The 24029-nt window shown below is 43.1% G+C and overlaps 2 protein-coding genes across 2 annotated transcripts; both read right to left on the bottom strand.

Moving 5' to 3' along the window:
* Positions 1 to 272: 272 nt before the first annotated feature.
* LOC118096500 (prolactin-releasing peptide receptor-like) lies at positions 273 to 4719 on the bottom strand. Its single transcript, XM_035138412.3, has one exon. The coding sequence runs from the start codon at positions 4714 to 4716 to the stop codon at positions 3685 to 3687; it is 1032 nt and encodes a 343-aa protein (XP_034994303.1). The 5' UTR covers positions 4717 to 4719; the 3' UTR covers positions 273 to 3684.
* A 7720-nt stretch (positions 4720 to 12439) lies between these two features.
* Positions 12440 to 14337, bottom strand: LOC118096519 (prolactin-releasing peptide receptor-like). Its single transcript, XM_035138459.3, has one exon. It carries the CDS (start codon positions 14335 to 14337, stop codon positions 13285 to 13287), a length of 1053 nt encoding a protein of 350 aa, XP_034994350.3. The 3' UTR covers positions 12440 to 13284.
* Positions 14338 to 24029: the final 9692 nt, after the last annotated feature.

Below are 24029 nucleotides of genomic sequence, written 5' to 3'. Positions count from 1 at the left end.
CTTGTGCCCATCTCACCATTGCAGCTTTAACTTGCTCTTCTTTCATGTCCTATTCTAATAAGTAGTTGTATATTTTTTGAAATATGTTTTCCTTTATTGTGAGTTAGCTCTTTTTCAAACTTGGATGTTTCTTTTGCCAGACCCTCTCTCCTATCTAAGCTTAATCTTTGGTTTATTTTAAAATATTGGAGCCAGTCTGTCAAGTGGCTTTAAATTTAATTATATTTATTCAGCCATTCCTTCCTCATATTCCTTTTTTTTTTTTTACTGCTAAGGCTTCTGCAGGAGAGGTCCATAAGGGTATCTTTGGCTCTAGCAACCTTTTGTATTTCTCCCAGATCTTGTACAGGGATTTTCTTATCACATGATTCAAGAAACCCTTGTGGACCCTCACTTTATCATATATCATTGATCTTTTCAATGGATGTTGCAAACACTCCAGCCATTGGGCAATTAATTCTCAGTCATAATGTCCAGTTACCAAAAAATGGACTCTCTTTCTTTTGCTATTTATCTCAATAAAGCACTGTAATCAACTGACTCATTAACACAGAAAATATTTTAATTTTGAGGCATCTGCTCGGAAAAATGCTCGTTGCCTCTAAATTCCCTTTTGAGCAGCTGCCACTTCAGATGTCCCTATGGCATCATGGTTGTGTTTACTTAATGTGTTTCTTTGGACAGCTGTCATGCAAGGCTGCTGAACATCCTGTTTCTGCAAAAGGTAGCTTCATATGGCAAATTATAGTAAGCCGGGGAGGGAGGAGGGAGGTTGGCTTGTTCCAAACTCAGGCAGGAATCAAATGGCTCGGGGAGAAGTTGCTCAGAACATGGAGGAAATAAATAGGGCTTTCTGGGTGCTTTCCCCCCCAATTGGAAGTGTGAAGAAGTGTACACTTTCATAAAGCATGGAAAACTCTTCTACTAGATCCACTTCTCATTTAGAATATGAAAGCCCATATTTGAAGCCCCAATCAATGGACACATGAAGCTTAATGGCAGAGGCTTCAATTGCCCAGGCCCCACAAAAGCCTTGAGGAGTTCAATTTGCTTTCAAGGTGGCCATCATGATGAATCAGAGTTATCAAATTACTTGTCACTCCGGAGGACAATAGACTCTTGATTCAGATGGGATGAAATGAAATGTGGAGCAAGGTCAGCATCTGCCAAGCTGGGGGGTAGAGAAGGCATCTTTGTGTTTTATGCCTGGCACTTTCCCCACACAGTGTGTTTCACTGACCTTTATACTGAATGGTTTGTTCATTTTAAAAGAAATTACATCCCACTTTACTAGGCCAATTGAAGCAACTTACATCAACGCAGAAGACAGATTTTTTTAAATGCTAGGGCATTATTTTGTTAAGATGATGAAAATAGCAAGAACAATATATTTCCAGAGACCCAACACCTGACATTACTAAAGTAGGCTGGGGAGGTTTATAGATTTCAGGGTGTGTGTTTGGAGGAAGAGAATCTCCTGAGGGTGTCCCAAACAAAAGAAGCCAATCTCAGCTTGTTCCTGCATCTCCGCTTTATCCAAATTGTCCAAATTATCTCCACTTCACTTGAAGTGGTGGAAGTAGAGGGTACAGCCCAACCTCTCTCTTCATATCTAAATGCCAAGTCGCCTCAGTTTGGAGTTGTACAGATGTAGGGAAAAGGCCTGTACAAGAGACAGAAGGTTTCACATTTTGTCACAGCAAATCACTCTAGAAGCTGTTTCACAAGTGATGCCTAACAGTGGAAGGAAGAGAAGAGTCATTTGTTGGTTTGACTTTTCCTGGCGCAGATTTTTTTTTAAAAAAAACAAAAACGAAACTGCCCTGACAACAATGAACATTTTATTTGATTTCATTTAAGGAAAAAAAAACCAAACACGTATCCCTCTGTCTCATGCATCAGAATTATGATGTTTCCAACTTTTTCAGACAAAAACATTGGATCGAAAAAGTAGGGGAAATATCCCAGCTTATAGGTTCAATGAGAAAATGATCACCAGGTATTGCGTACTGAATTTTCAAGTGTGGGAAATGGGACATGGATGGGAAATGGAAGAGTGCCTGGAAACTTCCATTAAGTGCCTGGAAACTTCCATTTCACTGTATCTGAAGAAGTGTGCATGCACACGAAAGCTCATACCAAAATAAAAACTTAGTTGGTCTTTAAGGTGCTACTGAAGGAATTTTTTTATTTTACTTCGATCCAGACCAACACGGCTACCTACCTGTAACCGGGAAATGGAAGGACACTGTGGCTTAGGGTGGCAACATTGGGGGGGGGGTCCTCCCTCCCCCAAAAAGCAGATACCAGCTTCAGAAAGCTCATTTTCCTGAGAAACACGGCAGGGGACATAAGGGTTAACTTTTCTCTTCCGGGGCTGCTTTGTTCTCATTAATTATCTCCACCCCACCCACTGATGCAATGCTTGCCTATAGTACACATTCTTATATGCTTAATATTATATCTGCCTGTAATCTGCATATACACTTCATGTTTCTTAAAATAACCACCACATAACAAGATACTTACAACAATGCTTACAACTGTATAAAGATACTGTATGTATGTGTTAACATCATTATAAAATTGTACTGCAGATATACAGCATGAAGAGAGAGCTTTTGCGCTCAGGTCTGGCCTATGGGCTTTCTGGAGGCAACTGGCTGGCTGTGGTGAGCAGGAACATAGGAAGGGGGTGTGGGGTGTGTGGCCCGTCCCGGGTGTCATCCTTGAGGGGGGATGTGACAAAATGCAGCACTTACCGCAGGGCCTGTCCTGCAGCGCACCCGAACCAAGTGTCTCTCCTGGGAGTGACGCAGTTGCTTGGGGCCCCACACTCCCCAAAATGGCAGCATGGGTCTTGTGTCCGCCAGGCGGACTCCGTGGGCAGCTCACTATGGCACCCTCCTGGGCAGATCGCCACCATGCCCCTGAGTGTGGATTGCCATGGTGTCCCTGTGGACAGATCACCCCACCCCCATTGGCGGATCACCCTGCCCCCATGGGCAGATCGCCCCAGAGCAGCTAGCTACACCCCCTGGCAGTGAGAACAGGATGCTGGACCGGATAGGCCACTGGCCTGATCCAGCAGTCTCCTCTTAGGTTCTTCTCCACTTCTCCCTCATTGCAGTGTTTCTCTTTGACCTCCTCTCACTGCTTAATAAAACTCACACAACTCTTTCTCCATTCCTTTCCTACCCTACTCCAATTCTAGCCGGTGGTGTGTGGTGTCAGACTAAGGACCTGGTTGACCAGGGTTCAAATCCCCACTCAGCCACAAAGCTCACTGGGTGACCTGGGGCCAGTCGCTGCCTCTCAGCCTAGTGTACTTCACAGGGTTGCTGTGGAGATTAAATGAAAAGAAGGAGAACTACGTACACTGCCTTGAGGAAAAGTGGGGGGTGTATGCAATAAATAAATAAGGAAGGAAGGAAGGAATCCACCATTTGCAAAGCAGTAATATCACTTGAAAGCAAGCCATATTGCGATAAGAAATAAATTGTGTGCTGTTTGCCTTCATTCATATAATTAATTCTGGCTACAAGTTTTATGTGGCATCATTTGGGTTTCATTAATCTTAACATCCAATATCCCTTGCACATGTTCACATGTTAAATACAGTACAAAGAGAAACTTTCGACATTCATCACGAAAGAGGCCACAGCAGCCGGGAAAAGCCCATATTTACAGCACCACGCTAGCCACGATGCAATTGGTGGCCGGTCCTATTTTTTTCCTCGGCCAGGCGAACATTTTCTTCAGCTCCCCCCTGAAGCTGTCATGCAGCCAGGCATAAAGGAATGCATTTGTGCAGGCAGACATCATAGCAAACCAGTGGCAAAGCAGCTGGATGAGATTGAAATACTGCTTGTCTATCAGCTTGATATCAATGTCCTTGATCACATTAAAGATGTGCAAAGGCAGCCAGCAAACCCCGAAAGCAACCACCACCAGGACCAGCAGGCGAAAGGTCTTCCTCCTCCGGGCTCGGTCGCACTCCGCTTGGTTCTGGGTGACGTTGCCAGGGACAACTCTGTTTTTCAGCTTGACGGATATTCTCAGGTAGGAGACAGAGATGACTGCCAAGGGCAGGACGTAGGTGAAAATGAGGGTGTTGTAGGCATAAGCTAAGCGATCTCTCTTCCTGTCAAACCAAAATTCTTCGCAGATGGAGAAGTCCAGCTCTGGGAACTCGGCATAGTATGTGCGCAGCAGGGCTGGGGCAGCCAGCACACAGCTCAGCAGCCAAATGCCAGCCAGGATATAGGTGCAGATCCGTATGGTGAGCCTCCTGCGGAGGGGATACACCATAGTGTAGTATCTGTCCACAGCAATGACAGTCAGGGTGAAGACAGACACAAACACCGTGACTGGCTGCATCAGGAACACAAAGTAGCACATGAAGTGCCCGTAGACCCAGCCTCGGGGCTCAAAGGCATACGCCAAGGTCAGGGGGACGCAGGTGGCACACATGAGCATGTCCGAAAAGGCCAGGTTGCCTACCAGGAAGTTGGTGACATTGTGCATCTTTTTGGTCTTGCAAATAACGTAGATGAGGAGATAATTCCCAATGATGCCCACGAAAACCACGAGGGAGTAGCAAGGGATGATGAGCGGCTTGAAGAACTGAACCAGCTGGAGCCCCAGGAAGAGACTGCTGGTGTTGCTGTGGGTTGCTGAAAGAAAGCTCTGGGAAGTCAGATTCTCCAGATTCATTGTCCTTTTTCCTTTGCAGTCTTGGGTCGACTAGAGCACAAGCATACACAGGCGCACACTCATTCACTTTGGGTCAGCTTGAATGAATAATAGAGTTGCCCCCATAGGGAATATATGCTCATCTGCAAAAGAAAAGAAAAAGCCTTGACAGCTGGGTGTGTTTTCCTTTTCTTCCAAGTGCAATTTGATTACTGATGTTCTCTCTTTCATTGCACGTTAACCCAGTAACTTCACAAGCATGCAGTTTAATAGGTAAAAAAAAAATGAGGGTACTTACAGCTCTTGTCTCCAGAAGTCATTTGATTTTCTTGTACATGTCAGTTTGCAACTGCTGCTTCCGATTTATCTCCACTGCGAATCCATGGCCAGCAGAAAGTGTGTGCATGTGTTTGTGTATGAGAGGGAGTGGGAGAGGGAGAGGGGAGAGAGAGGGAGAGGGGAGAGAGCAAGAGCGCAAGTGAGCTGTGTGATATATCATAAAGCTAGAGATCAATGCTTTTAGCAGCTTTCAGTACTTACTCACCGCACATTTCTGCAGGATATATCCCCATTGGCCAGCCACAGCATTACGTTGTTCCTTGCATGCCATCATTAAATCAGTTATAGTTTGTGAAGTCCAAGTTTTTCTCCTCATCCTCTGGCGCATCATCATTTTACAAAAAATAAATAGACCTGCTGACTTTAAATGAGTGGAAATAATACTAAAAGGCTGAAGAGCTATCAAGGCTGCTACCACTAGAGGGACTCAGCTACATGAAAGTTGGACAACCTGGTCTGTGATTCATGAATATTGAAGAATATTTAATTATGAGTGAGTGTCAGTTTCGCTGATTACTAGGCATTCTGTAAAACCAGAATTCTAACCTCTGGGTTGTTTTCATATATTCAGCCCAGCTGTTGTGCAAAAGAAAATAAGCAAAGTTTATTTTGATTCTGATGGATTGACAGTTCTCAAAGTGGGATGACATTTTTGTTTTCAAAAGATGTTTCAAAAGCTAGGCTAGGGAGTCAGGTAGTTCATTTATTCTTTATTTAGTATTTCAGCATTTTAGGGCTTGCCCACCCTTCCTTTTCCTCCGTGCTTTCCAGGCACACAGCCCATGCTTAAAGTTCAGTGTCTCAGCGCTTTTTTGTTGATGTTCCAGAGCATTCCCCATGAAAAACCCACTCTCTGCTGCTGAACTGGAGCAAACAATAACTTGTTGAAAACCTGAATTGCAGTTTGTTGTGCTTCAGCTTTAAAGAGAGGAGTTTTCATGTGGAAAGCTCTAGGGCGGGGGGGGGGGAGAGCTTGGACACAGAGTTGTAAAGCACAGGCCATGCCATTATTTGCTTTACAGAATAGGAAAAAAATCAATAACTAGTAATTTGATTTATGGTAATTCAGAGTTTAAGGGACGTGGGTGGTGCTGTGGGTTAAACCACAGAGCCTAGGGCTTGCCGATCCCCGTGACGGGGTGAGCTCCCATTGCTCAGTCCCAGCTCCTGCCAACCTAGCAGTTAGAAAGCACGTCAAAGTGCAAGTAGATAAATAGGTACCGCTCCAGTGGGAAAGTAAACGGTGTTTCTGTGAGCTGCTCTGGTTCGCCAGAAGTGGCTTTGTCATGCTGGCCACATGACCTGGAAGATGTACGCCAGCTCCCTTGGCCAATAGCGCGAGATGAGCGCCGCAACCCCAATCGGTCACGACTGGACCTAATGGTCAGGGGTCCTTTTACCTTTACCTAGTTCAGAGTTCACCTTACGATCCCATGCCCATGAACACAATAGTAAACAGCTCAGATCACAAAGGGAGTTGTCTTTTAGTCTTTGTCTCCCAAACTCAATGGGGTGAGGTTGTAAACAAAGCTCTCCTGAAACGAAAGCAAACAGTCTGGAGGCTGGAATGCAGGCTATGGTGATAAAGAGCCCTTTGCTTATAGGTTTGCTTGAATTATTTCATATTTTCTAAGATGCTAAGCCTGTGCTGGACAGCGCAAGACAGAGTATGGATATTTTGGATCTAACATTTGATGTATTCTGTTTTATTTTAAAGAGTTCTGCCAGTAAAAGTTTGGATAACATTTTTATGGATAATACTTTTATTTCAAAAGGAGTCCGTTCTTATGTTTCCAGTCGCTTCAAACTGAGCAATATTAATATCTGCAACACCCACATCCTCCCTCACCTCTATGTATTTTTCCAGGCTTGACATTCACAGAGAATCGAGCAAACTGAAAACTAAACAAGCAAACACCCACGAACTTTGCCTGTCCGTGTGCAGGATGGAAGTGGAGGAAGACTTGTGAAGAATCCAGTTGAATACTTGTATGAATTATGGAGCTTTTCCAGAGTGAATTATGGCCTTTTAAACATGATGCGGTAGGATCAGTGGTGGCCTGTTGGGAGAGGTTTTTCCTGTGAGGCATTTTGAGGATAAAATTGCTTGCAGCCAATTATGGTAGGCCAGTCCATGAAGCTGCCCAGAGCATTGGCTGGTTGTATATTACTGGATATCTTTCAGTTTGTGAGGCCCACAAATGTGGGCAAGGTGCTTTATCAGGTTCATGGAACCACATGTTCACTAGATCCTTGCCTTTCATGACTTATAGCCTCTAGTAGGGAGAAAATGAATGAATGGGACCAGAAGTCCTTTTAGAGAGAAAGTGGCCCCAACATTGTTAAATGACGTGCTAGTGCAACCACTGTGTGGATTTCCAGCAGCTCACAAATCTTGTGAAACAGTTTTGACTCAAAACATGCATTCTGGTCTGTGTGCATCTAGGTGCGCCATCCCTACCAATGCATTTCTCAAGAAAGACCAGGACACAGCAATGGTTTCCTCGTCTGGAAGGACATAGGCCTCAGCCCATTTGGAGTAGTCAATGACTACTAAAACGCATGTGGTGTTGTGGGTTAAACCACAGAGCCTAGGGCTTGCTGATCAGAAGGTCGACGGTTTGAATCCTTGCGATGGGGTGAGCTCCCATTGTTCGGACCCAGCTCCTGCCAACCTAGCAGTTTGAAAGCATGCAGTGCAAGTAGATAAATAGGTACCGCTCTGGTGGGAAGGTAAACAGCGTTTCCGTGCGCTGCTCTGGTTCGCCAGAAGAAGCTTAGTCATGCTGGCCACATGACCTGGAAGCTGTATGCCAGCTCCCTCGGCCAGTAAAGCGAGATGGGCGCCGCAACCCCAAAGTCGACCGTGACTGGATGTAATGGTCAGGGGTCCCTTTACCTTTACTAAAATATAATGTAGGTAAAATAGCTGTTGAGGGCTTTTTCTCTCTTGAATTCTTCATATAAATTAAAATTTAATTCAAAACGGTTGCCAGATTCAAACTCGTGGAAGTTGGTGCATTCTCTTCATGAGAAAGTTGGGACTTGGCCTACTCGTTTGCTGGGCTAATCCATGCTAGCAGCATTCAGATCACCACTGTATGGGGACAGAATTTACAGAATTTACAATACAGACCTGAGAGGTGCTGTGTCCAATACTCTCTATAGGGTGTTTCAGTAGCAATGTTTCTAAAGTGGTGCTAAATATTGGATTAGCTTAACACTGCAGGCACAAATGTGGTATTTTGATGCAGCAGATTAGCACAAATACTTAGTAGTGAGGAGTCAGGAATTCAACAGGAAAAATAAAATATCAGAACATTGTTTAATTTCTAATCATGTTCCAGACCGTCACCATCCTTCTGACTCCGAGCAGTGTCTGTAATGTCTGTAATGTTTCTGCCCTCTCTTCCTCTCAAAATACTTATTAACTCTTCCTGACATTATCTGAACCTCTGGCTGTGGGCCACCTACCAGTAAACGAGGGGATTTTGGCTTTAAGCTGATTTTAGTTCAATTAGAATAAATTGACTTAAATACAATACTCTGTAACTGGATTCCGGATTAGGCTGTGGGCCGTTTCTGTGATCACAGCAGCATTTTTTTTTCCCTCCAGCCAATGTAATCAAGGCTGATTTGGACTGTATTTGCTTCCCACCTTCTCCATACTAAAACCTCTTTATGCAGAAGGGGTCTTGCAGAGAACATAAGCAGCTAACTAGCATGTGCAAACCATCCCTGCTTACCCGTTTTGTGGATCCAATGTATTGTGAGACTGCCAAACAATTCCTGCATATTATTTATAAAGTTCTGAGTAGTCAAAGACTACAGCAAATAAGTATTCTCAGATTCTGGTATCTGTCATCAATTAATTGGTCAATAACCGTAAGGAAAAAAGAATCACTGCTGTAGCTGTTGTGAAAATGTTCTCTAAATTGGCTGCAAACTGAAACTCTGGAGAGACACTGGCAATTCCCCCCTGTTGACTGGCACAATTAAAGCACCACAGGCCTGTTCCTCTCTGGCTGCTGGTGAAGTTACTGATACTGTATTAGACAAGGTGGCAATCTTTAGGTGGCTGAGAGATAGGGTGCTTTATTCCTCCAGCTACTGAGCTGAATTCACACAATCTCTGTCTCCTGCCTCTAAAATAAATGAGCGAATCTGCTTGGCAGGCTACAAAGTTTTGCCTTGATACAGCAGACTTTTAAAGATGATGACAGTGATGATTTCTTTATCTCATCTTTTCTCCCAGATCCTCAGGGAAGCTCACATGCTCTTGGCCCAGTAATTCTCACAGCAAACCTTTGGGGTAGGCTATGGCCAGGGTTAGTGATTGGCCCAAAGTCATCCAGTGAGAGTTGTAAGCATCCAGATTTAGAATATAACAATCCCTTTTAATACAACACAGTAATTAAAACAGGCGACCCAGTCTGAGAGCTCAGGGGAATGCCTGCATAAACAGGTGTGTCTTCAAAAGCCAGCAGAATGCCAATATAGATAGGGCTTTTCATATATCAGCACTCCACAGCATCATCAGTGATAGAGCTCACCTCTAAAGCACGACAAACCATTAGCCAGAAAGTGCTTGATTTCTGCTAACCTGTAATAAGGAAAGAGGAACTATGGGCTATTATAGTCAACTCCTGCCTCCCTTTTGTGAGCTTCTTATACTGACCTTTACAGTATCCCGAAGGCCTTGTGCCATCAATTTCCCTTGTATTTGCTCATGGCTTTGTGTGTCAGCCTGCCTGAAGGAAAAGGCTGGAAGGCTGATAGGCTGATATTCACAAAAATGCAGAGAGGCATCAAATCTTCCCAATCACACGCTCTGATATCCAGCGTAATTTGAAGGTTTCCTTTGCTGTTAACACCTTGGAACAGAGATCTGTGCTATTCATCAGGATTTTAAAATCACTATTTCATTTTGTAACAGGAAAACAGGCCACTTTCTCCATCCCAGACATGTGCTAAGTGTGGTTTGCACTTTTCATTCAGGCTATCAGAAAGGGCTTGAGAAATCCAGGATAAGTGGGTGGCTCAGTTTCAATGTTTCCTGGACACCAGGAAATAAAGAGACACCCCTCCAGGCCTTGCTTCCAGTGAGGGCCACAACATTACTGATAGTAAAGACTTACAGCAGAGAGAAAGGTAGCATGCACAATAGCTAAACAGGCATACACTCTTAGTCTGAGGCAGCAAATGCTCAGCCACCACTGACCTCCAGCTAAAAGAGAAACTCATCCTCATAGCTGCACATGTCTCACAGGAGGACAACCCATGTCTATCACAACCCCTTGCTCCTTGAGTGAGTGAACCCGGCAGTCTTCGAGAAGGTTCAGGAAGGAAGATTCAGGAAGGGAGTGTCCATTCTCCAAGTCAACATAAGAAGAGAAGGAGAGCCTGCTGGGTCATGTCAGTGACCCATCTAGTCCAGCATCCTGTTCTCACAGTGCCCAACCAGATGCCTTTGAGAAACCTCCAAGCAAGGCCCAAGTATAAGAACAGTCTCCCTTTCTGTGGGTTACAGCAACTGGTATTCAGAAGTCTTACTGCTTCAACTGAGGCATTTACTCATGGCATAGGGCCTGTGCATTAGAGCAGAAGAAGAAGAAGAAGAAGAGTTTGGATTTGATATGCCGCTTTATCACTACCCTAAGGAGTCTCAAAGTGGCTAACATTCTCCTTTCCCTTCCTCCCCCCAACAGACACCCTGTGAGGTAGGTGGGCCTGAGAGACTTCAGAGAAGTGTGACTAGCCCAAGGTCACCCAGCAGCTGCATGTGGAGGAAAGGAGACACGAACCCGGTTCCCCAGATTACGAGTCTACCGCTCTTAACCACTACACCACACTGGCTCTCCTAACCACTTATCCATGAATGTCTGGGGGAAGTTTTGCTGATGTTGCCAGTGTCGTTTTAAAGTGTTGTCTGTTTCTCACAAGTAGCTGAACCCAGATAGACATGATTTCTACCAGGGAAGAGCAAAACATGGGAATACCTTTTGGCTTTTTTCAGCTTCTGTGCCCCCTAAACACGGCCCAATCTGATGTGGCTGCTCTTCTTTCCTTTATCACAATCTAGGCTGCAAAAAGCCTACCTTTCCTGTGTGCCTTGTGGTAAGACTTAAAAGCCATCTCTAAATATTTCGCCTTTTACAAAATCCTATAATAGGAATTTGAAGCACAGAAGACAGGGGATAAGGTTTTACTAAGTGTTATAATGGCTATTTCTGTAAACTCTGGAGAATTGTTACGTGGACTTACATACAGTATACTCACATGCATATATAAAAGAAACCTTTGCTTGGTTAGATTTCTTGGAGAAAATGAACCAGAGTGACAGAGAACCTTGGGGATAAAGTTGTGTTAGCTTTAAAATCCACTTCCCTATCCCAGCAAAACCAAGTCCCCCTCTGGCCTCTTATCCACCTGCGTAACAAGTTCCCAGACTGATGGGTTCAGACTGATGTCAAGAGTTTGCCTGACATTATAATTCAATAACCAGTGATTTGATAACTAATTTAGCAGCCACAGAAGTGGTTGTGGGTATGAAAATGTTGAGAGGACTACTTGACCTGACATAGTAGATCTGTGATTCACATCTCAAAGGTCCTGCTATAATAAATGACCCTGTATGAGAATAGCCTAGAGTATGTTTCATAACCATACTCATTTAATATGAAATATTTCATTCCCATTCTTGTCTATCCAATAATACTTCAAATTAGCAACACCTTAGATCAAGGTTGGAGTACCACTACCCCCCACCAAAAATAAATCATTGTTCATGCTAGCTGGGACTGATGAGTTTGGCAGCAGCAACATCTATAGGGCCAAATATTCCCCATCTCTGCCTTAGATACAGCACCAAATTTCATTAACGTCTATTGAAAGTGTCTACCATTCACAGGGAACATTGCCAGTGGTTAATAGTAATCCAGTAATCCAGAAAGCAGTTAAGGATATGCATTACTTTCTGAACTGTTAGAGAAGTGTGTCTTCCCATAATTGTACCGTATGCCATTGCTCATGCCCTGAGGTTATTTGTATGTTTGTTAACAAAATCATACAGACACCTCTGGCATAGGGCACTTTTCTCTTGGCTTATGGCAAATTTCTAATAAAATTTGCACACTCTTAGAAATCAAAAGGGTGTTTTATTTTAATGTAGAGTGCAAGGGTAAGAGAAACTTGCTTTCCAGCACTTGTCGCTCTGAAATCTATGATCACTCAATGCAAATCCAGTTGATTTCCCTCTGTTCAAATATATGTCTGACAATGAGACCTGGATGCAGGTCTTGTATCACTTACATTCTGTCCTGGTCTTCTATGTCATCTTAAGGTGCATGTAAACATCCAGATTAACTTCTGGTATGTGTTTCAATAAGGTGTCATTTTATCAGGTAGAAATCCCCACCGTTGTCCTTTTTATTTCATAATCACACAAACAACATATATATTCCAAGATAATGTGATCAAGAGAGTCTTGCTTGAAGTCTAATGTTCAGTAAACCATGTCTATGCTGCTCACATCTGATGTGCAAATTTGATAAGAGAGAGAGACAGGATTCAGCATTTAATATCTCCAGGCAATCGCAAATCATGAAAACATTATAAAGTGCAGAAACCTCTGGAAGTGTAGCTTGAAATGCTGGCATTTCCCTGCAGTCTGAACACAACTCTATTGTCATAATTAGTTATAAACTATGTATTATACATGCAGAACTTTAAGACATAAGCTATATATTAATGACATTCACATCCCTTATAAACAATGTTCTGCTACACCGTGACAAAGCAAGAAGTGAAATTCCTACACCCACACACTTTCACTGATACTGATTTAAGGTGCAATAAAATAAAATAAAAATAGAAAAATTCCTTCCAGTAGCACCTTCTTGTTGTTTTTAAAAAGCCAACTCTTAATTTCTATTCTCCCCCTTTCAGTGTTCCTTTGCCCCCAAACCATCCATCTGCAGAGTACGCTATGAATTTCCTTTGCACCAGGGGTAGCCAACATGGTGCCCTCTAGCTCTAATGATCTCTCTGATCATTAGCCTTGCTGGCCAGGGCTGATAGGAGTTGGATACCAACAACATCTAGTGGGTACCACATGTCACATCGCATGGAGTCATGGTTTTTGCCAGTATACAGCATGCTGTTATTTGAAACTTTTATTTTGCACCAGACCTTAGAGGCTCGGGATGATAGACCCAAGATCAGCTGCAAAATCAGCTGTAGGAGAAGTGATCAGATCACAACACTTACAGTCACACTTTGCCCAGAAGGAGCTACTTTTCTATGCCAGACCACTAATTTCTTAAGCTCTTCTCTAAAGCTATCATGGAGCCAGGCATATATGAAGGGGTTGTAGCATGCCGAACTCATGGCAAACCAGTGGCAAACCAGCTGGACCAGGCTGAAATAATAAGGATCAATTGCATTTATGTTAATGTCCCGGATGAGATTGAAAGTGTGGAGGGGGAGCCAGCACACCCCAAACACCACTACGACCATGACCAGCAGGCAGAATGTCCTCTTCCGCCTGGCTCTGTCCCAGTCTGCCTGAGTCTTAGTAACACACCCTGGCACAACCCTGTTCTTCAGCTTGAGAAAGATCTTGAAGTAAGAGATCAGAATGGCTAGCAAAGGGAAGAGGTAAGTGACCAGCAGCAGGCACAATGCATAGGCTTGTCGCTGGCGCTCCTGCTCCCCCCAGAATTCCTCGCACAGGATGACCCCCTGTCGATGCAGCTCCACATAATAGGTGTGGGCCATGGCTGGTAACGCCAAGCAGCAGGAGAGAATCCAGATGAAGAGGACCATGTACGCACTGAGCTGCAGAGAGATCCGGCGTCGCAGGGGGTGCATGATGACTATGTACCGGTCCATGGCGATGGTGGCCAAGGTGAAGATGGAGATGTAGACTGTGACCGGCTGCATGAAGTAGACAAAGTAGCACATTGTGCTGCCAAAAATCCAGCCGCGTGGCTCGAAAATGTAGGCGAGAGTCAGGGGGACGCAGGTTGTGCACATGGCCACGTCCGAAAGGGCCAAGTTCCCAATGAGGAAGTTGGTGACGTTGTGCATCTTCTTCACACGCAGGATGATGTGAACCAGAAGGCAGTTGCCTACCATCCCTATAATGACCACACCTGTGTACATCAGTATGATCAACAGCTTCAACCGTTGCACTAGCTGCAAACCATGGAAAACCATTAAGGTCCCGTTCATAGATGTGTTGTAAGCCACTGGGGTGAAGTTGGACGGAATGGTACCCGAACCTTCAAAGAACTCAGACATTTGGCCTGCAGGATGATAAACCATAGATATTACCGTAGTGAGTTCTCTGTACACCAACCCATTGTTACAGTGTTTGGGTATCTGTACCCAATGTAAAGGGTATCTGTAATTCAAAAGAGTGCATCTATGTTTACAACCTCAATAATGTAATTAATATTAATGTACTAGGGATAAACTTATAGAAATTGGTTTAATTTTGTCATTTGATTATTGCCATTTTTTGTCAGGAACAAGGGGGAGCAGAAGGGGAAGGGATATGAAGAACTGTGGGTGAATACGCTTTTCCATATAAAAGAGGCTATAAAAATTCTAGGCTTTGGAAAGGGATGAGAAACAGCATGTACATTTCCATAATAAAACATTTTTCATCCTCTGATTTCTGAGCCTTTAGCAAGCAAACACCCACATATTTCAAATGATTTCTATAAATCCCTAAGGGCTACAAACTTTATTTAAAAATGAGGGAAGGCATGAGATTCACACAAAAATGCAGTTGCTGTATTAGATGTGGCAGGCACAATCATCTCCCCTTTCCTTGCTATATATTCAATTATTTTGGGCCCAAAACTGATAATGTAGAAGACAGGGTGGGTGGGCAGGATTAGAAGGAAATTAGGGACAAATAACTAGGCCCAAGAAACTGGCTCACATTAGGTGGAGGTGAAATTTAGAATACAATTTCAGTTATCCTCCTCTTGCTGGATCTTTTTGCCTGCAGAATCTCCACACAGATATCTTCTGCTACTTCCCCTGATGTCTTTCTTCTAGTTGAGGAAAAGCTGGACTATCTGGAAAAATAACAGACTTTAGCTACAGATTCTCAAACTATGGGCAGTGAGGTCACCTTCCCCAAGACAGGTCTCTTTGCAACTGCTCCTAATCATTACCCACCTTCTGGCTGAGCCATCTCCAAAGGGACTGATGGAAAATGTGCCACTTACGCAAACCTCCCCACCTGCCAAGCCCAATCCTGTAAATTCTTCACTGCTGGGGAGAAAATAATTTAATCACCTCCAGTACATAAAGTACTATCATGCAAATAGCTGTTTACTTTTCCTTTTTTGTGGTGTGAGGTTGAATACACTTCAGAACTTCCAGACAGAACTGATTAGAAATTGATTGAAATGGACTGTGACGATATTTCTGATCAGCATGTGCATGCCTGATACATGTTCTTTCCCCAGTGGAGAGAACTCACACCATGTTCCTAATGTCCAATAAGTGATGGGGGAAAGTCTGAAATGCCTAGCTGGAAGAATGATGAGGCTGCCTATTTGAAAATAGTTGGTTTTTAACCGGAGCTTAATATCGCAAATGAGTAGGGTTGCCAGACTCAATAGTGGACAGGACTTCTGTGCCTTTAATTGCCCTGCTCTCTTTTGAGTCTGGAAACCTTAAAGAGAAACCAGCAGACCTTTTGCTTGGAAATTAAACAAAGGGTCTGCTGGTTTCTCTTTAAGGTTCCCAGAGTCAAAAGAGAGCAGGGCAATTAAAGGCACATAAGTCCTGTCTACTATTGAGTCTGGCAACCCTACAAATGAATTAATCAGATATCAAAAACAGGTGATTAGCAAGAAGGGCTTGTCTGTTTTTAAAATTGATTGGCTGTTCTGCAGAAAGGGTAAATCTGGAATAAATAGGGGAAAATATGGGTTGGCATTTTTATGCCCCCAGAATTGTGTGGTTGCTTGCATGAGCAGAACTGATCCCACTAATAAAAACTTGCATGGAAACACCTTGCATGTGTGTAATTTTCTTTCTCGTCAAAGAGAACGAGGAAGTTCAGATTGAACTCTTCATGCATCAGAGAGTCCTACACAGTCTGTATCACACCAGATACAATCCATACAGGTTTTGTGGGACTAACCACTGGACAATGACACATTTTCCCTCATCATTCTTTTTACAAGCTGGTCCTTCACACATTCTGGAGTCCTCTTATCATCTATCTACCCAAGTCACCATATCCCTCAAAGTGAAATAAGCTGAGCATTTTGGGTACATATATATATATATATATATATATATATATATATATATATATATATCCCTCCAAAATTGTGATGGCTCTTCTGCAAGCAGAAGTACAACCTCCACCTTCTGAGGCACATGCATTTAACAGACAGCTGAAATTATCCTCTCTCAGAGGATAAATGTGGGGAAAGGTAGCAATGATTTAAGTTTTTTCTGGGGATTACAGAGACAATGAGATAATCACAGATAAAGAGAACACACTGCTGATTACAAGAGCAAAGCAGGTGAATGCAGGTTTAGAGAAGCTCATGAACTAAAGGGATATTTATTGATCACGTATATATGCCTCTCTGTTCAAAAAGAGCTGAAAAAGATCTCAGTGCCCCTGAGAAAGAGCACTATACACAATAAGCTGCATGCAACTGATGCCGAGAAACAGGCAATAATAATATGCACTTACTACTAGTCAGCAGAAGAAATCAACCAAGTGGAATTCACAGCTTCTACATCCTTTACCCTACCTTTGCTTGGGTAAGCTGTGTTATTCACTGCAAAGAAGAGGCAGTCCAAGTAACTGGTATCACTGTCTTCCCGAGTTAATATGCTTTGCTTGTGAAACCAGCCAAACTGTTTGATGAGCGAGAGTTTAAAGGGACAGAGGTTGATTTTGCTGGCATGTAATGTCATTCCCCTCCCCCTTTTCTGTTTACTTTTCAAATGGTAAGAGTTCATTGGCTGGAGTGCTGAGGCTCTTTCCCCAATGCAATGGCTCTTGATTTCAGCAGTCTCTCAAATTTTATTCCAATGTTTCATTTTCTTGGGGGGAAATATATGCATGTAATAGAATTTCTATATTAATTAATCCTCAGTGTTTTCTCTTATCTATCCCCCATCCCCAAATGCATGATTCTGGGTACTGAAAGACCTAAAACTATTTAGAAATATTTAATTAGAATTCTTAAAACATTTCATATACTGAGAGTTACTAAACACGCATGCTTTAGGAAACTCGTTTTTGTCTGCCAGTTTTCAGAGAAGGTAGAAATATCATAGAGGCATTAGAGCTGATAATACAATGGAGAGGTAAGTCAGTGTCTATGCTTTGTCAAATCCTGCATTCAGGACGCACAAGCTGTGGGTGTGCTCTCCATGGTGCTGAAACAATCAGTGAGCTAGCTCAGAATGTTCCACGCTTCCAAGAGAGGTCCAGACAAATATATGCTGAATCACCTGTTCACAACTACTTCCTTAGTTGGAATTGTTATATTGTTATTCTAGAAACTGTTTTTATAAGTAACTAAAGATACTCCCCACGTCCCACCTCAGTACTCCCAGAGAATGGATCATAGTATAAGGTTTTTCCATGACTTTTAACATTGTCTCCAATCTGGTTAACAACTAAAACTTTGGAGGGGTAATTTCATCATGGCTAACAACAATAGGAACCTAATTGTACTCTGGAATCATAACATTCACTCTTTCAAACATCACCAGATCCATTGGTCATATGTCATTACTGTTGTTGTTGTTATTTTATATTTTACTTCGAACCAAAGTTTCAAAGTGGCTCACATCAAACAATAAATATCTAACCAACAGCAACAACAGCAATAAATAAATAATCAATCAATCAAGGTGGTCCAGAAACTCAGACAAAACTTTTAATTGAATTCATTGCTGTTAGTGACTTGGAGTCCAAACATTTCTCCACTGCACACAATTCTTTCAGACAGAAGAAAATGAGCATTTTGTGGTTTCTGACAAATATATATTGGTACACAGTTCAGTAAGGCTTTACCCACAGCAAAGAAGAGTTCATGCCTTTTAGCTTACTCCCTTTGTCTCTCAGTAATGCAGATGTAGGGGTACATATGGCACCTTGTATCTGTATGTGAACATTTTTTAAAATAAGCAAAATCCTATTTATTAAATTTATATACTGTCCTTCATCTGAAGATTACAGGATGGTTCACAACATAAAAATACAAAACTAGAACACAAAATACACGATAAAAACAAAAACAAACCAATAACCCCCCTTCCACATTCTCCACTTTGATCTGCTATTCTCTTCCTGAGCCATTCTATATAAAATGAAGCTCTGTGTTGCCCAATTCACTACAAAGTGAAATCTTGAAATGGCTCTACCCTTCCCGCTTTTTGGCCAAATTGTTTAAAATTTGCAGGCACAGGAGTCTCTTCAGAGTGGATTAAGCCTACCAAATTGCTGCCAAATGGTTTTTTTTGGGGGGGGGGTCAGCATTCTCTTGCTCTTTCATTCCTTAAAATAATTAAGAGGTGGTCAAGTGGTGTGTATAATTGCTTGCATATTTTTAGAAGTTTTGTCATTTCACCCCACAACTTTAGTTTCCAGTGCCCTCAACTAGATGATGATGATGATGATTTATACCCCACCCATCTGGCCGGGTTCCCCCAGCCACTCTGGGTGGTTTCCAACAAAACATCAAAATACAGAAATCCATCAAACATTAAAAGCTTCCCTAAACAGTGCTGCCTTGAGATGCCTTTGAAAGGTCTGGTAATTGTTGTTCTCTTTGACCTCTGGTGGGAGGGCATTCCACAGGGTGGGTGCCACTACCGAAAAGGCCCTCTGCCTGGTTCCCTGTAACTTGGCTTCTTGTAGCGAGGGAACCGCCAGAAGACCCTCAGCTGGACCTCAGTGTCCGGGCAGAATGATGGGGGTGGAGACGCTCCTTCAGGTATACTGGACTGAGGCCGTTTAGGGCTTTAAAGGTCAGCACCAACACTTTGAATTGTGCTCGGAAATGTACTGGGAGCCAATGTAGGTCTTTCAGGACCGGTGTTATGTGGTCTGGGGGCCGCTCCCAGTCACCAGTCTAGCTGTCGCATTCTGGGTTAGTTGTAGTTTCCGGGTCACCTTCAAAGGTAGCCCCACATAGAGCGCATTGCAGTAGTCCAAGTGAGAGATAACTAGAGCATGCACCACTCTGGTGAGACAGTCTGCGGGCAGGTAGGGTCTCAGCCTGCGTACCAGATGGAGCTGATAAACAGCTGCCCTGGACACAGAATTGACCTGCACCTCCATGGACAGCTGTGAGTCCAAAATGACTCCCAGGCTGCACACCTGGTCCTTCAGGGGCACAGTTACCCCATTCAGGACCAGGGAGTCCTCCACACCTGCCCGCCTCCTGTCCCCCACAAACAGTACTTCTGTCTTGTCAGGATTCAATCTCAATCTGTTAGCCACCATAGATGTATGAAATTACTGACAAATACTGTCGAGTGACAATACTGAACTACATGGCCTAGTGGTCAGACTCAGTATAGAGCAGCTTCCTGTGTTCCTATGTTCCTAAGGAACATCCATCAAACAGGCAAGATTATAACACCCCTGTTGTATCAGCTTTAATAGCCTTTGTTTTATTCATAAAAGCTTCTTGTTACCATTCTATACAGATACACTTCATGATACAAAGATCGCATTCTGAGCTCTGTCTATAAAACTCTGTATACTTCCATCAGCTGTTTGATTTAGCAAAGCAAATTTGTGTTAATATGGAGGGGAAAGGGACAAATACAATAGAAAGAGGGCCATGGGTTACTTTCAGTTACGTCAACGTAAATCCTGAGTAATGATATCATTTTACAGAAAGAAGCATATACAATGGCACAGATCATTTCACATATCCCAGCAGAGCTGTTTCACACTTAGGTGAACAGTAATGACCGAGTCAAATCCCCGGTGTTTATGAGCAGATTAGTGGGAGAAATTGCTTCACAGAATAGGCAGGTCCCACTAACATATGTATATTGATTTTGGATTTGTGAATCATTCTGATGTTAATGAAACTGCATCAGCAAATTAAGTTGGGATTTTATGTCCCTTGGGAGAAGCGCTGTCTCAGACGACAGGGAAATGTATAGTACTTATTGGATGCAATCCTTGTTGCTATTCTATGTAACATTAGGAAAGCTTGAATTGATTCTCATGTTTTTAATGCTCATGAGCCAAGATGGGGGAAAACATTTTGAAGCTTTAATACAATAATTTTGTTTTCTATCCCAATAAGTCATTGTATTCGTGCCTCATGTTGGGTTTGAACTCTATGTGCAGTGGGAAGCAGGAGTGTGACTTGCCTCTGATGCAACCAGACATTCACATAGGGATGTTTCACTCCAAAGGGTGAATAAGCCAATGCAGGTAAGATCAGATGGAGCAGTCCAGCTCCAGGTATTACCTTGAAATAGGGTTAAGCATGTATAAGGCAGGGCAGGTGGGCAAGGTGGGCAAGAAGGGGAGCAATCAAACATGGGTTGTGCAGTTGCCCAAAAGACATGCCACTTAACTCAGGGAAAGCCAATGTGGAACCCTTCATATGGTGTTGAACTATATCTCCCATCCAGCCCAGCTAGCATGACCAGTGGATCAGGGATGGTGGGAGTTGTGTTCCAGCAGCATCCAGAGGGTGCCATGATGGCTAACCTTGACCTGGCTACTCAATCCTTGATGTCTTGCAGCTGAATGTGTGAACTGACTCCAATGAACGTGTAGTGTTTGGTCCAGTGTTGATTTGACCATGAGAATCACTTCATGAGCATCCATGTATTGTTTTGTTGTTGTTTAGTCGTTTAGTCGTGTCCAACTCTTCGTGACCCCATGGACCATAGCACGCCAGGCACTCCTGTCTTCCACTGCCTCCCGCAGTTTGGTCAAACTCATGTTCGTAGCTTCGAGAACACTGTCCAACCATCTCATCCTCTGTCGTCCCCTTCTCCTTGTGCCCTCTATCTTTCCCAACATCAGGGTCTTTTCCAGGGAGTCTTCTCTTCTCATGAGGTGGCCAAAGTATTGGAGCCTCAGCTTCACGATCTCTCCTTCCAGTGAGCACTCGGGGTTGATTTCCTTCAGAATGGATAGGTTTGATCTTCTAGCAGTCCATGGGACTCTCAAGAGTCTCCTCCAGCACCATAATTCAAAAGCATCAATTCTTCGGCGATCAGCCTTCTTTATGGTCCAGCTCTCACTTCCATACAACACTACTGGGAAAACAAGTATAAACTGTATAAATCCATGTATAAACTGGTCCAATATCACAGCCTGTTCATCTGTGACCATTCTTATTTGGAATACCACACTTTGCTTTTTCTTTGTGCAGTTTTCTTCATCCTGATTTGCTTACTTTGGCTAGCAGTCGTTGGAATATTTTCTTTTCCTTCTTGCAAAATTATGTAAAGCACTTGTGGCAATCATGAGTACAAAATAAAGTGCTCACAATCTCCAGAGCAGCCATTTCACCTTGAATTCTTTCTTTCTTTTAATACTACCTTCCATTTCAAGTTTGCACAGCAACCACAATGAAACAAGGGAACTTCTCCTGAATCCCAGCAACAAAACATCTGCAATCCAATGCCAATTAAAGATGTCTGCATTCCTGACCCCAGCAGTCATTTGAGTATGCTTAAGCACTACTAAAACCAGAACTGGTTGAAGATCCTATTTAGAGCAATCAGCAGTGTTTTTCTACAGCAGTAAGGGGTGGGGGTTTGTCGGTTAACGCTAACCTTATAAATCTGTCCAAACTTTAATTTTAGAGTCAAAGATGATAGCTCACATGAAAAATTTACTCACATAGCTGGGTAAGTACTGTTAGCATTATTCTGCAAGCTGCTGCATATCTTATTTACATTGTATCTTCTGATACAAAAATAATCAATATGACTACTGAAAGGGGCTATGCATGCAAGAGAGGCTTATTACTCCATATGTAGTCATTGTACAAAGACCTTTTCCATTTGGGAAAACTGGGACTTGGTAAAGTCAGTAAAGCAAGAAATTGAGGAGGGGCAGAATGTAATGGCATTTTTTTAAAGAAAAGAAAAGAAATGGAACCCAGTTCTTCAAGGGGTTTTTCCAGATGACATATTATTTGAGCATTCATCTTTATTTGCTTACTAAACAGTATTTAGATTTCCAGGCATAGTCACCCCTACTGATGGGATGAAACTTGACCAATTTCAGAATGACAGCTGCATTGGCTTTCTTGCAAGGGCTGAACTTACCATTTGGGAGTACGGTATGTACAATTCCTATTGCTGGAAGAGGAATTGCTGGAAGAGGGGTAGTCGCATAAATGCTCAGGAAAGACTGGGGTGGAGAAAATGTCACTATCCCAGTGAAGATCCTCTTATCCCGAGGTAGTGATGAGGAAAGCTTTCGGCCCCTACAAATTTTCAGGGATACAATTGAGATTTGAGATTTCTCCAACTTGCATGACTTGCATAGGGGAAGGCATAGATCCACTTGAAAAATGTCAATCCCTCCCCTAGACTGCTGTGATTGGAATGCCCTGGGGAAATAATTATCTTTGATTAAAAGCTCGTGAGCCTAGGGAGGCCCCGATCTTATTTGTGATGCCTTGTTAACTGGCATGGAAAAGCACTTCTGGGCTTGCCCTGGGATGAACTTATTTCCTGCAAGATTTTTCAGAGAACTCTCAATAAGACTCGGGTTCTTTCCAAGCGTTCTCTGCCACTCTCATCCTTTGAAAGCAAGCACACCCTTGCAAAGTTGGGGAGAGACAGTGGCAAGGAAGCCTGGCTATCAACAAACGGAGCTGAGTAAGACTTAGACTGAATACCTGAACATGTTTGCTCAGAAGTGTCCCTTGCTGCTGGGGTTCTTGGACGCTGTTGATTCCAATGCCTCCCAAGTCAACTCCCATGCACTTTGGTGGCAAATAAAGTCCTAAGCATGGCCAGCAGCGCTGATGTCTCAGGATTCTTGCACTACCTTGTACCTCTCATTGTAAGAACGAGCTCGCTTTGGAAGGAGAGAAGGCTAGCAGGACAGGCCTTTGGGTCACTAAGCCCATTTTGAGTCAGCTCTGTACTTTGAAGCAAAGGAGGATGGAACAAACAGCAAGAACTAACCAAATAAGTGGTCATTAATTTCCTCTTCCTCTTTCCTATGGGATGAACAAACTGTCAAGTTGGCTAGACTTAATAAGAGCAACATACATCTATCCCAATAGACACTCCACCCAAATGTCCATGATCCCCATAAAGTAGGGACTTAATCCCATAGTTCCAACATCTCCTTGGAATCCCATAGAAAGTATTTCCTTTCGCATGACTACATGAGCAGAAAGCTGAAGGGCTGTTTGGAGGTGTGGCAGTTAATCATAAAACTGACTGGCAGTGAAGAGCCCTTGATCTAGAGTGCAAAGAAAGCAATTAAAAGAAAACCCCTTGCTTACAGTGAATAATGAAAGAAATTATGTTCTTGGTAATATCATTAGAGTCAATGACATTCATTCACAATGCAGAGAGAGATTTGAATCTGGCTAATGCTCTGACATGTCTGAAAGCCAGTTTTATATATGGTCTGAAGCTCAACATCAAAAAAACCAAGATCATGGCAAAATATGGTCTGAAGCTCAACATCAAAAAACAAACAAACCAAGATCATGGCCACTGGTCCCATCACCTCCTGGCAAATAGAAGGGGAAGAAATGGAGGCAGTGAGAGATTTTACTTTCTTGGGCTCCTTGATCACTGCAGATGGTGACAGCAGTCACGAAATTAAAAGACGCCTGCTTCTTGGGAGAAAAGCAATGACAAACCTAGACAGCATCTTAAAAAGCAGAGACATCACTTTGCCGACAAAGGTCCGTATAGTTAAAGCTATGGTTTTCCCAGTAGTGATGTATGGAAGTGAGAGCTGGACCATAAAGAAG

This window comes from Zootoca vivipara, chromosome 5, assembly GCF_965207765.1.
Source record: "Zootoca vivipara chromosome 5, rZooViv2.hap1.1, whole genome shotgun sequence".
Lineage (NCBI taxonomy): Eukaryota > Metazoa > Chordata > Lepidosauria > Squamata > Lacertidae > Zootoca > Zootoca vivipara.
This window is presented reverse-complemented; position numbering and strand designations above follow the sequence as displayed.